Source organism: Siniperca chuatsi, linkage group LG14 (genome assembly GCF_020085105.1).
Source record: "Siniperca chuatsi isolate FFG_IHB_CAS linkage group LG14, ASM2008510v1, whole genome shotgun sequence".
Lineage (NCBI taxonomy): Eukaryota > Metazoa > Chordata > Actinopteri > Centrarchiformes > Sinipercidae > Siniperca > Siniperca chuatsi.
The window spans coordinates 9303526-9315456 of NC_058055.1; the positions used below are offsets into that span (position 1 = coordinate 9303526).

Here is an 11931-nt window from a genome sequence, read left to right on the forward strand (position 1 = left end):
AAAGTATTACAATATGAAATATTAAATGCATGTAAAGAACGGAGGGAAGGAGAAATGACATCTTAAGTATAGCCTCTATCATGAATCAAACAGCTTTATCTTTGGAAGCCCCGCTTCTTTCTAATCCACGCCTGTGTTAATACTCTCTGCTACTGTAGCATCACCCCACTGGAAAGGAGGAGGATGTGATTTAAATGGGCAGCTTGGGGAGGAGATTATACCATTTGCTAATTTACTAATGACAAAACTGTGTCTGGACTGCAGAATGACAGGAAATGTATGGGATGAGAGATAAGTGATGCAGAGACATTAGATGAAACATTTGGCAATATCAGGTCAGCCATGGTCCACTCTGGCATTCAAATGATTAAATGTAAATAGGTCAAATTAGCTCCTGCGAGGTTTGATCTGGGATATTATTGAAATATCACCTGGATCTGCTTTTTCCTGTTTGCTGTTATTCTGCCATATTTAAACAATGTTTTTAAAATAAAAAAGTGGTGCTGCCAGCTTGACTGACTATTCACAAATTACAAAATGACAACATTCAGCCAAAACAGGCACTTACTTCAAAAGTAAATCAAGATATAAAGTCATTGTAGAAATATAGATATCATTTGCTCATTATTAAATATGGGAGTAAAAAGTATCAAATAAATGTCAAGTCAGCTCTGCCAAATAGACTCAGGTGTATAGCAAAGTGGCATGTGGTATTTATGAAGACACTAACCAGTTCACAATTTGGCACCACTGACTTGTTGAGAGTCACCTCCAAAAATGGCATCACAACTTGGTTTCATAATGCCTCTGACCAATTGATTTACCTCAACCAGCTGGAAAATTGAAAATTGTCTAACAGTGCCCCTCCCTTTAGAATGTCTGTGAGACAACAATAAGCAGACACAGGGTATCACAGCCCCACTTACACACTACATACAAACTGAACAGATGTATGGTATGAGCACTCATTTTGCACCTTGTTCAGACACATAAGTTTAGTCCATCCTCCTTTAGTTCCCACCCAGACTGGTTTTGGTTGTTTTGAGCTTTTTTTTAATTCTTCAATCTTTCTCCTGTTAAAGGACCAGTGTGTAGGATCTTGTGGCATCTAGTGGTGAAGTTGCAGATTGAAACCAACTGAATACCACTCACCTTCCAAGCACGTAGGAGAAACTACGGTGTCTTTGAAACTTGCAGAAAACGTGAAAGGCCCTATCTAGAGCCAGTGTTTGGTTTGTCCGTTCTGGGCTACTCTAGAAACATGGTGGTTCAACATGGCGTACTCCGTAGAAGAGGACCCACTCCCTCTCTAGATAATAACGGCTTTTTCCAACGTAACAAAAACACAACGATTCTCATTTTCAGGTGATTATACACTAATGAAAACATACCTATGAATATTATATTCCATTTCTGCCAATAGCTCCTCCTGAATGTTGTACACTGGACCTTTAAAACCGATCCAGAAAGCCAAAAAGTAGAGCAGATATGAATCTCTGAAGTGCATATTCAGAAAGTCTGAGGTCAAATGTTTGTAACGTTGCATAACTATGAATATGATCATTAAAGACATTCACATCCTTGTTTGAAAGTTTCAAATCCTGGTTTTTACTTTTCAAACAACAGTTATTTTGTTTGAACTTATTTTACATCCAGTGGTGTCATCTCAGCAATGAGATGTCCACTGATCTGAGTGAGTGGTCTAAAACCCAGTGTCTGTGATGAAGAGCCTACAGTAAATCAGGGAAGACACTGAAAGCCTGGGAAATAAAACAGAAGGGACAAAACAGAAGAATAGTTGTTCTGGCCTCATGTGTGGACAGTGGCTGCCACCCAATGGACAAAAGGTTAATGTGCTCAGCTGTGCATACTTGGCCTAGCCATGAAATAATTTAATTTAGGCCTAGAATAAATGTAGGGGCAGTTTGTCATGGTCCACCTTGTGTTTCCTGTTTGTCCCCTGTTGGTTTCTGTCTGTATCGTTGTTGAGTGTGTGTGATCTGGTCTAGGCGTGGCCTTCGCTCCCTCTCCTACACACCTGCAACCAACTACCAATCAAGCCTTGCCACCAAGCCTCCTGCACACCTGCGAATAGTCCATAACCCCCTGTAAAACCACAACTAGATATAGATACTACAACACAGAGATACAATGTGTTAATCAGTGAATTTTAGAGGCGATGGTAGGACAGAGCCAGGCTAGCTGTTTCCTCCTGCTCCCAGTGTTCATGCTAAGCTAAGCTAACAGTCTCCTTGCTGTGGCTTCACTTTTAGCGGAGAGATATCAGCAAGAAAGCGAATAAGCATATTTCCCAAAATGTCAAACTATTTTACTAACCTTTAAATAAATTCAGCCAACATGCAAAATATGCTCATGCATCACATATGGTTCTAACTGTGTTGCGGAGCTCTAGATCCAGATCTTATTATAACCACCTATAAATAGTGCTGTTGGTTCTAGGTCACGCTCACATGCACATTTTCTGCTTTTTAAAATGGCCTGTCTTATGATGATCATCAAGATCAGTTGAATGTAGGACAAAGCAAAGCAAATGAATTGTGTCTCTGGCAACGTACACATTCATTCCCACAGTCCCATGTAATTCAAAATCATGGTTACATGGGTAAAAGTATTGGATGGAGGTAGAGACAGTGTGAGACAATATGACACACAGATAAGCACATATCAAGTTCACACCTGCTGTTTTATATGCACTTCACACCAATTGTGATACACCATTTCTGTTTAACTTAATACTTGATCAATAACTGGCCCTTTCCCACACTCATAACATGGGTCAATACATGTAAAAAAAAAAAAATTAAAAAAGCAGGCCTCCTTAATTGTTACTTCTCTATGGGTGGGTACCTAGTGTCATCAGAAGCACATGTGTGATTTCCTGGTAACCATAGTAGCCCACATAAGACGCATTTGGTTCTTAAAACAAGAGAGCCTCACAAAATGGCACTGGTAACAGTGGTATTGTTAGCGTCTCTGTTGTCACTGCTGTAATGTCTCAAGTTTCTACACACCAGCCTTGTACAGGGCACATTTTACATCTTATTAAAATGCCTGTGCAACAAGCCAAGTACGGCCCCACAATATGGGTTAGGCACTGAACTTTCACACCAAGCTGAGCAAATCTGACCCAGGTCTCAACCTTGATGTGGTCTGAAAAAATGGAGACAATCTTCTTCATTACTCAAACACTTATATTAGTGAGTTAGTAAGTCAGTCAGTCTATTATTATTTCACCATTCTTGTATGGCGTGATTCCGAATAAATCTCTATCTGACAACTGGCTTAATGTGGTGCTGTCAAAAGGAATTTATTTTACTAACTGAAACATCTCTCTCATAGTCTACATATTTATTCTATTTGATGTATCCGAATGAATACACACACTATAATGTAATTAACATGGGGCTGTTCAGTAAGAAAAAATACCATATCGTGATATTTTATTTTGAGTGTGACGTTCTATTTATGTAAGTCTATCCTTATAGTTTAAGTAATATGTGGGGGCTTTTAATCAAAACTGTCTATTTTATTTTGTTCTAATTTTATGATTACAGAATAAAACCTAAATCTACACATTGGAGGCATTTTTATAAAAATGCAAAAGGACTGTGAAAACATGACAACAGTACACTGCCCAGCCTTAACCTGAATCAAAGTTTATCTCACCCACTGTCTAAACTCTACTACCACAAAACCAAATACTTAAGAATGTTCAAATTCATGTTTGTTGTGTCGGCTAATGAAGAGTTTAACTTGATGCTCCTCTACTTGTTACACACGATTATCCGAGCAAAAAGAACTGAATGGGCTGCCAGCCATGTCTTAAAGACCATATGGCCATGGTCTGTGGTGGCGTTTGGGCCGTTGTTTCCTTCAGCGTCCTATTGTTTGGTGTCAAAGGACTGGGGGGAGGGAGGGGGGATTATATATACACCAAAACACATTCTCTCTTTCAAAAACACACACACACACACACACACACACACCCATACACAGAAGCACAAAAGCACATTACCAGTGCCATTACAGTTCCACCCATAATCCAGACATCTTTAATCTAAATCCACTATATATGGGTGCAAAACCACATATTTAGGAGAATGAAATACTAAAATGAGAAAACATGCTGGCATATACAGTAATCTTAGGTAACCAAATAACACAGATCCAGAAGCACCAGAACAACACAAGCTCTGTTTCTCAGTGAAATGTAAATATGGAGAATATTTTTCAAAAGTTTGAAATTGTCACGAGATCCAAAGTGATGTCATAGCCAACAAAAAAGCAGCATTTTGAGATGTAAGCACTTAAAGGTATGAAATTATTCAACGGCAATGAAGAAAAAGAATCAGAAAATGTGGAATTTGTGTTTGCAAGTTAATTCATTCACTCAGTGGGCTGAAACTCATTCAGCAGTACAACTTACATCAAAGACTTCTTTGTCCAGGTCTTGAGTGGTCCTCAGCCAGCTGCGGTTCAACTCACTCAGCTCCAAAATCGTCTGCACCTTAAGCCGGACTGTCTCTCCAGACTGACGGATCATCTCCACGATCTCATCCCTGCTCTTGATTTCCACATTGATCCCATTGATTTCCACCAGCCTATCTCCTGGCACCAGGCCCAGAGCCCGGTCCTTGGTCCCAGCACCTGGTTCGGCAAAGTGTACCACACGCCGACACACTCCCCCATCGGGCTGCCTGTCTAGCATGGTGGTCCTCCGCAAAGAGAAGCCAAAATCCCCAGTGTTGCGCCTCTGCAGCTCAAGCTCTCTTGGATCTGGTATCGGTGGAGCAACAAGCATAGGCAACTGTAGGTCTGTACCAGGGAAGGTCTTCTCCACAATCTCAGGAATGTGAACCATGTTGTTGCCGTTTGGGTTGGGGTGGGACTTCAAAGGAGATGTAGTCCAGTTCTGCTCAGAAAGAACTGAAGCATCCAAAGCATTGTCCTCTTTGCTCTTCAGCGAAAAAGACACGTGCCTCTGGCCTACCACAGCATTCAACTTGGCCAATTCCCCAAACTTAGCTGCTCTCTCCTTTACAGAGCTGCGATGATGTTCCAGTTCACTTCCCTTCATGTTTTCACCAGAGGTACTTGCACTTATTGGCCCCACATCCTGCTCCAGGGTTTTGTGAAGGCGCTCAGCCTCCAGGTCTGTCAGGCTGAGCTCCATGTTGCTAGCCACCTTAATTGGGATTGGACTAGAGATCTCCAACTTGCTCCTACTGTCCCTCTTAGAGCTCCCTCGATTGAGGTGGAAGAAGCCTCTACGTATGCTCATCTCTTCCAGGCTCTTTAACTCGGCCTGAGACATGCGCTCTTTCTTGTCTTTCTTGTCTTTCTTCTCCTTCTTGCCCAAGTCCTTTTCCTTCTCCTTGTCTTTCTTAATTAGGTTAAACATGCTCAAACTTTTCTGCGGTCTTTTACCAGTTTGAATTGTTTACAGCGAGAAAAGGACAGTTTGATAGAAATGATTATGAGAAGATCTCATAAAAGTACCTGAGAGCATCTACAGTAGGTACAGACCTATAATGTCATCTGTGGGGAAGAGGAAAAAGAGAAGAAAATTAAGAAAATATTTTCTTAGAGCCATATTGTTTAATCATGCACAACTGTAATACAGATACAGTAAATTCTTCATAGGATGCTTTTTTTATCCATATTTGGCCCCTTTATTAAATTCAACTTTCATATATGTTTGTTATATTTCTGTTTTTATTTATAGAATATTATATTGGCCTTAAAAATCCATAATTGGTCGTGTTCTTGTTATAATATAAATCTTGTTATATCTATAGATCTATCCCCATAAGGCAAAGAAGGCAAATCAGTAGGTTCACAGTCCAGCTATACTCAAGCCCATAATTGTTCGTTTTAACATACTTCCTACATCTTATGGATCTTATGCAACACAAAAACATTTCTATCATATACTGTATATCACTCTTCTCATCTTGTAGATTTCTTATTTTAAGTCATTTTTTTCATCCAAAGTATCAACACACAATCAAAATAATTCAAATCAGAAGTAGAGGTAGCCTACCCTGTGGCTGCTGTGTGTAACTGACATCACCTAGTTATATATTACAGTGTCAACAAAGGAAATGGCCTGCAAACATAAATATATTCTAGATTTGGTAGTTATTATCTCAGTCCTACACACCGACACATGTCTATACCACAATACATTTGAAGTTGCCCTACATACAGACACTGTCTGGAAGAGCATTGGCCTTATCTGTCTTGCTGTCAAACGTTCAGCATCACCATTAAAGTGATGCAGAACATCTGAACATTTGTGCATGAGATTCTCAATCGAAGCTGCCTTGCACATGCAGAGCCTGTGTGAACCCATAAACAGTAAATTCGCACCTAATCACACTTAATCACATCCCCTGAGGTCAGAGAGGCCGTGAAATAGCCTAAAGCATTTACAATCACTTTACAGCACTTTGCAATTCTGTGAATATTCTCATCGTCACTTTTCACAGGAAATGAGAAAACATTCTTGATTTTTAGCTTTACTGAACTTACTGTACACATGGTATAACTAGGCTGTCGCTGCGACTAGTCCAGAGCTTGGCCGTAATGCTCTCCCTTTAAGCTGCTTTGCCCTCATTCTCTAGCACCGGTGGCCTTAGGGAACACTTTCAGTAGAGAGCGTAAAAATGTCATTAATGTAAAATAATGCAGAGAAAACCTTATTAGCAGATATGGCACTGACCTACCTGCAATTGTTCCCAAATAACCGCGTTGTTGTCTTGCTTGAAGTTTTCAGTATTTTCTTCCTTGGAATTGACAGTAGGTGCGAGAAATGTACTTGTGATGCCTTCAAATGCTTGTCGTAAGCTCCGATTTACGGCAATTACGATCGTTAAAGCGGGCCTAGCACACAACCAAGCCCCTATATGTGTTTTTAATTTAAAGAACTGGCAGTTAGTAGTCATGAATAGAATAGCCTATATATATCTAAAGATGACAATAGAACTTGTTTGAATTATGAGAATAGAACAACACCACAAAAATGAATAATTATTTCAAGAATACTTTCACCACCTTTTACTTATACTGCTTTCATGCAGTCCACCTGTATATGTTACATATAGACAAACTGTGCCAAAACTAGCCCTTTACAATAATATGTGGGTCAACAATGCTTAAAACTCTTTGGAAGTATAGTAATTCCAACAGTGCATGAAGGCAGCACCAGTGTAAACCAGACAGCAGTGACCTCTCCTGGTTTTGTTTTTTACTTACTGTAACACTGAATGTGCAGGTACATTACAGGCACAGGTAAATACTCCCAGGCTGCCCAATTTTGCTTGTCAGGACTCACCTTTGAACTCAATGCCCAAACACATGTCTTCATTTAGAGATCTGATATTGTAAGGGATGTTGACTTTAAATTTGATCATTAAATGTTCTAATAAATCTTGGTATTTGTGTGGTGCTAGCCCCAGTTTATACATTTGAGACTTTTGCATATATGATTACATTTCAGCTCAAATTGTATTTCTGAAATCTAAGCTCTTGAGGATGTGATATATTATGGGATATAACTGCCATGCAGGACAGCAAGAAGATTTGTTCAGCTATATTTGACCAAGTCAAGGAAAATCAAGCCTTTTGTCCCACACAGACTTTTCTGGCACAGATACAGGTTACACTCCACTAACTTTGGTTAAGTTTGCTTTCTTGCAGCACAATTTAGAAAGACAAAACAATGAGAATCGGTCCAAAAGATATAAACTTTCTTAACAGGCCAACCAAGAATGAAGCTGCTGATGTTTAAACGCATCATCTGCCTATTTAAAAAAGATTCTTTGTGGTCCTTCTTTCTTCAACAAGGGTAAGTAGGAGTAAGTGGAGGTATGAATAAATCACAGCAAATGCATTGGTTTGACTATATCTACAAATACATTTTCATAAAATGCTGCATTACAATAATATCAGTGCTTCTCTCTACAGTACACCTAATAAACCAAGGATGGTGAACAAATTGCAACACCTCCAAATCATTCCAAAATTGGAATCAAATCATTCCAGGTTATTAATGTTAAGTACTCTTGCACTGGTGAGATTTTCTGAGGCTGGAAACAAATACTCTGAATCTGTCACAGTTTCTCTCTAAAATTGTATGAATCATTTTAATAATCACTAACTTCATAGCTTACTTCCATCCTGAAAAGATTTCAATTTCAATCAATTTTGAGATATACAAGGGCAGTCATAGATGGAATATGTATATATATATATATATATATATATAAAAAAATATAACACAAAAGAAAAATATGGTTTGAAATCATTTACAGCCATGACTTTTTGCCTCTTCCTACTTTGGCCATATTGTGCAGTCTAGTCTTGGTGCGTTCCTTCTCATCTGGATTTCTCTTTGAAGTGCACTCCAGTGTAGAGTCTGTCTCAAAGGAGATGGCCGGGGCCTGGTTTGGGACACCGCTGCTCTTGTCCCGGGACATGGTAGAGGTGGTCTGCAGGACGACCCTGCCACGTAAAGAGTGTTTGAGCTCAAGCAACAGCGGGTTGTTGTCAGAGTATAATTCCACCTGCTGCACAGGGCCTCTATCCGACTGACAGCATGTACAGCATGCAGAGAACAATACTCTGAAAATATAAATCCAGCCTAGATAATGCAGCTCTACAATGTTCAGGATGAAGCAACCTAGACTGACACTGAACATGAAGTTGAGAAAGATGGTCTTCTCTGTTGCTCGAGACACAAAGCAGTCAGTTCGGTTTGGACAGGGGTAGGTCTCACAGCGGAAAAGGTGCGGAACTTCAAATCCAAATAGGTAATACTGTCCAATGAGGAAGATTATCTCCATGATGGAGCGGAGCAAAACATGTATGATGTAGATTAGCAGTACTTGGCTGGAGAGCTGGGTTGGGTCCTTTCCTACCTCTCTCAATTCCTCTTCCAGCTGGCTCTTCTCCTCACACTCACCTTCCTGGAGGCTCCAGTCCTCATTGTTATAGGTTGTGTTATAAGGACTGCCGGCTTCCACTGTTGTCTCTTTATCTCTTCCTATATGTTTGTCCCTTTCAAGTGAAGGCAAGGACCTGGGTACCACTTCAACCTTCTTAACCTCTAACTTTTCATTCTTGGTGATTTTTTGCAAGACGTAGACAATGTAGAAGATAGAAGGTGTGGAGACCAGAACGATCTGAAAGACCCAAAAGCGCAAGTGTGAGACAGGAGCAAAAGTGTCATAGCAGACATTATTGCATCCAGGCTGTAGGGTGTTGCAGGTAAACTTGGACTGCTCGTCGCTGTAGACAGCATCCCCTACCAGGGCCACAAGCAAGATGCGGAATATGAGCAGCATTGTCAGCCATATCTTGCCAATGACTGTGGAATGGTTTTGCACCTCCGTTAGGAAGCGGCCAAGAATGGACCAGTCTCCCATTTCTGTGGAAACACAGTAGTTAAAAGACTATTCACAGTAGTAAGGCAGAATGTTTTTATCAATAACTGAATCATAATCAAACGGAAGTGGTTGCTCATACACCCTGCACTCCTAAGGAGAAAACAAATGTTTTACCAAGGAAGCAGGTGCATGAAACCAGATAAACTTGCACATGTATAACTTTAAATATTATCTAGATTTAAATCTTGAAGTAGAAATCCCCTCTAAATATACAATAAATATCATAAAATAGCTTTCTCTGTGTGTCATCACCTCATGTTAGTATGTCACAACCTGGCATGACCTTTACTGTAATTTTTCACAATGGATTTTTTCAAAAGAATAAACTGCTTGAGTTATGATCAAGAATTATTTTATCATGCATGGTTTATTTGCTATTACATAAGAGTAGGTATTGCATGAAGCTGTAAATGACCAGCAGCTTCTCATATTCACACAAAAAGTTTAGTTACATTCAATGAGACACAAGTAATATCTAAACTCTTCTCCTAATTCAAGAATTAATCATGAAATGCATCTTGTTAAAAAGTCAAACAAGCTAAAATGTAATCAACTTCTACGATATTCATTTGGTTCTCCTGTCCTGGAGGAGCTTACCTTTGGAGAGTCTTTCTTATCCAAAGCTGGAACAATATCAGAGGAAGCAATCTGCATAACTATATTTTAAAGTGGAGCCCGTTGCTGGATGTTATCGTGTCTTTTGAGCTGGATGAGGGGAGAATGGGCTGACGACACATATTCCCTAGCTCTAACTGAAATGTTCATTGCGTTGTATGTGAATAAAGGCTTTCAATGTACAGTGGGACAAAGATTGAAATGTACAATGGGGGCACCTTCCCTGAACAGCCATTCACGGGCGAGCAGAGAGTTCAAAGAACGTACTGGAAAGAGTGTGCACAATACTGATTCAAGCATGGATCTGTGTCCACTTTCATTTTAGAGCTGAAATACAAGACTCATTTTCCCAGATTTTAGTACTTTGGTCTTCGTGGAGGCACTTTACAAATCCTCAAAATGTAATGTGAAGAATCCCCACAGCACTGCAAATCAATTTTCTCTTATCATCACATAGGATGACAGCTTTAAGAATTACCAACAACTTTCTTTTTATTTTCCACTTTTGTTGTTGTGGAACAAAGAATATACCTCAAATCTTATTCATAAATGTAACGTGTAACAAAGTGTGAAAGTGTGAAATGTTGAAGCAAAATAACAGGAAATTCCTCTTGGAAAAAACTAATATGAAAAGTAAGTGGTACACATGTACAGAGTATGTTACACATATGGGCTGGAGAGACAAAAACCTTTGTTCAGCTGAGGGCATTATAAACTTGCAGTCTTTAGTGTTCAGATTTGAATTACATTAGTAGCTTGTTTTTTCTTTGGCTGTATGCAGTTTAGAAGAAAAATTCAACTCTTATTACTTAATTTGAGATACTGTGATAACTGTGCTTTGTAAGCCCATGTGATATAATTATTTTGATGCTATAGTGTAGAATGATTCTGTAGGAGTTGTCAGTGGAATAAGGATGATCTTTTTATCTACCTATACAGTGGTCCTCCTGTCATAACACAAATTTAAAATTGTTTGACATGCTACTTGCCTAAGTGTGTATTGTGTACATTGTCTGGTGCTGCCAAGCAATCAGGGCCCTGTTGCTTTGGTGACACCCAGGTAATTAGTTTTAAACAGCACTCTTTTGCTGCCTTGAAACTGATTGTTGTATCCACATAGGCTAATTATTAGCTCAATAGGAAGGTTTATTTTTTAGTTTATTAAGATATTTTACAGCCAATATGGAATTAGAAAAGGGCAAGGGGAGTGATATCTTTCATACAGAATGTGCCTAGCTGGATTTGAATGACAGATGTTGGAATGACATACAAGTGTCTTTGTTATTTGAGCCTCTAGGACAGCCCTTTGTGCTTATGAAGGTCATCTGGCATTACCTACTGTTCTTGTAACTCCAGATGCTCTGTACTTTTTGGGTAGGTTGAAGGTGTCATTTGACCACAGAGAGGCATCCTGTATTCCTAATATTGTCTGCCTGCATATGGTAAGGCCTATTACCCTGCTCCAACAGATATATCAGTCATCTATTGATATTTCATAGTCATATATCACGTGTTTCCTTCTATCAAATGACATGAAACATCTTTGAGACAGGATCAGGATGACACAAGGCAGCTATGATTCATTTCCAGTGTGTCAGTTACCACTCTTTCTGAGGGTTGAGTCCACTACATGTTAGTAAATCATTAGTTATACAGTTTGATGATGAATGATATAGCACAGTGAAGAAAAAAACTGCATTTGGTTCTGAGACGAATCATGAATAAATGCATGTCTGTCTCATTTGTAGAAAGAATGCTGACGAGATATGGTTTGTATATTGGTGAGACACACAGAAAGGGTCAATTCCCATTTTCTAAGTGTTTGAAACTATGTAGAAGATTTTTT

The 11931-nt window shown here is 39.3% G+C and overlaps 2 protein-coding genes across 7 annotated transcripts in view; both read right to left on the bottom strand.

Moving 5' to 3' along the window:
• LOC122888075 (unconventional myosin-XVIIIa-like) overlaps positions 1-6833 on the bottom strand; it is a 63922-nt gene extending 57089 nt beyond the window's left edge. For 5 of the 6 annotated variants that reach the window (XM_044222022.1, XM_044222021.1, XM_044222020.1 and 2 more), the window contains exons 1-2: positions 6556-6668; positions 4448-5559 (exon numbers count right to left, since the gene is read on the bottom strand). In XM_044222022.1, coding sequence (XP_044077957.1) covers positions 4448-5422 — 975 coding nt within the window. In that variant the 5' untranslated portion in view covers positions 5423-5559; positions 6556-6668. Of the gene's footprint in view, positions 1-4447; positions 5560-6555; positions 6669-6749 lie in introns of those variants that run through there. The other variant, XM_044222018.1, reaches the window with a different exon arrangement.
• A 232-nt stretch (positions 6834-7065) lies between these two features.
• On the bottom strand, positions 7066-10172 carry LOC122888077 (gap junction delta-2 protein-like). The gene is made up of 2 exons (XM_044222030.1): positions 10068-10172; positions 7066-9451 (listed from the first exon to the last, which is right to left on the bottom strand). Exon 2 carries the CDS (start codon positions 9447-9449, stop codon positions 8331-8333), a length of 1119 nt encoding a protein of 372 aa, XP_044077965.1. The 5' UTR covers positions 9450-9451; positions 10068-10172; the 3' UTR covers positions 7066-8330.
• Between the last annotated feature and the right edge of the window lie 1759 nt (positions 10173-11931).

Coding starts and splice junctions, on each gene's coding strand:
- LOC122888077 (XM_044222030.1), bottom strand. CDS start 9,449: ATGGGAGACTGGTCCATTCTTGGCCGCTTCCTAACGGAGGTGCAAAAC.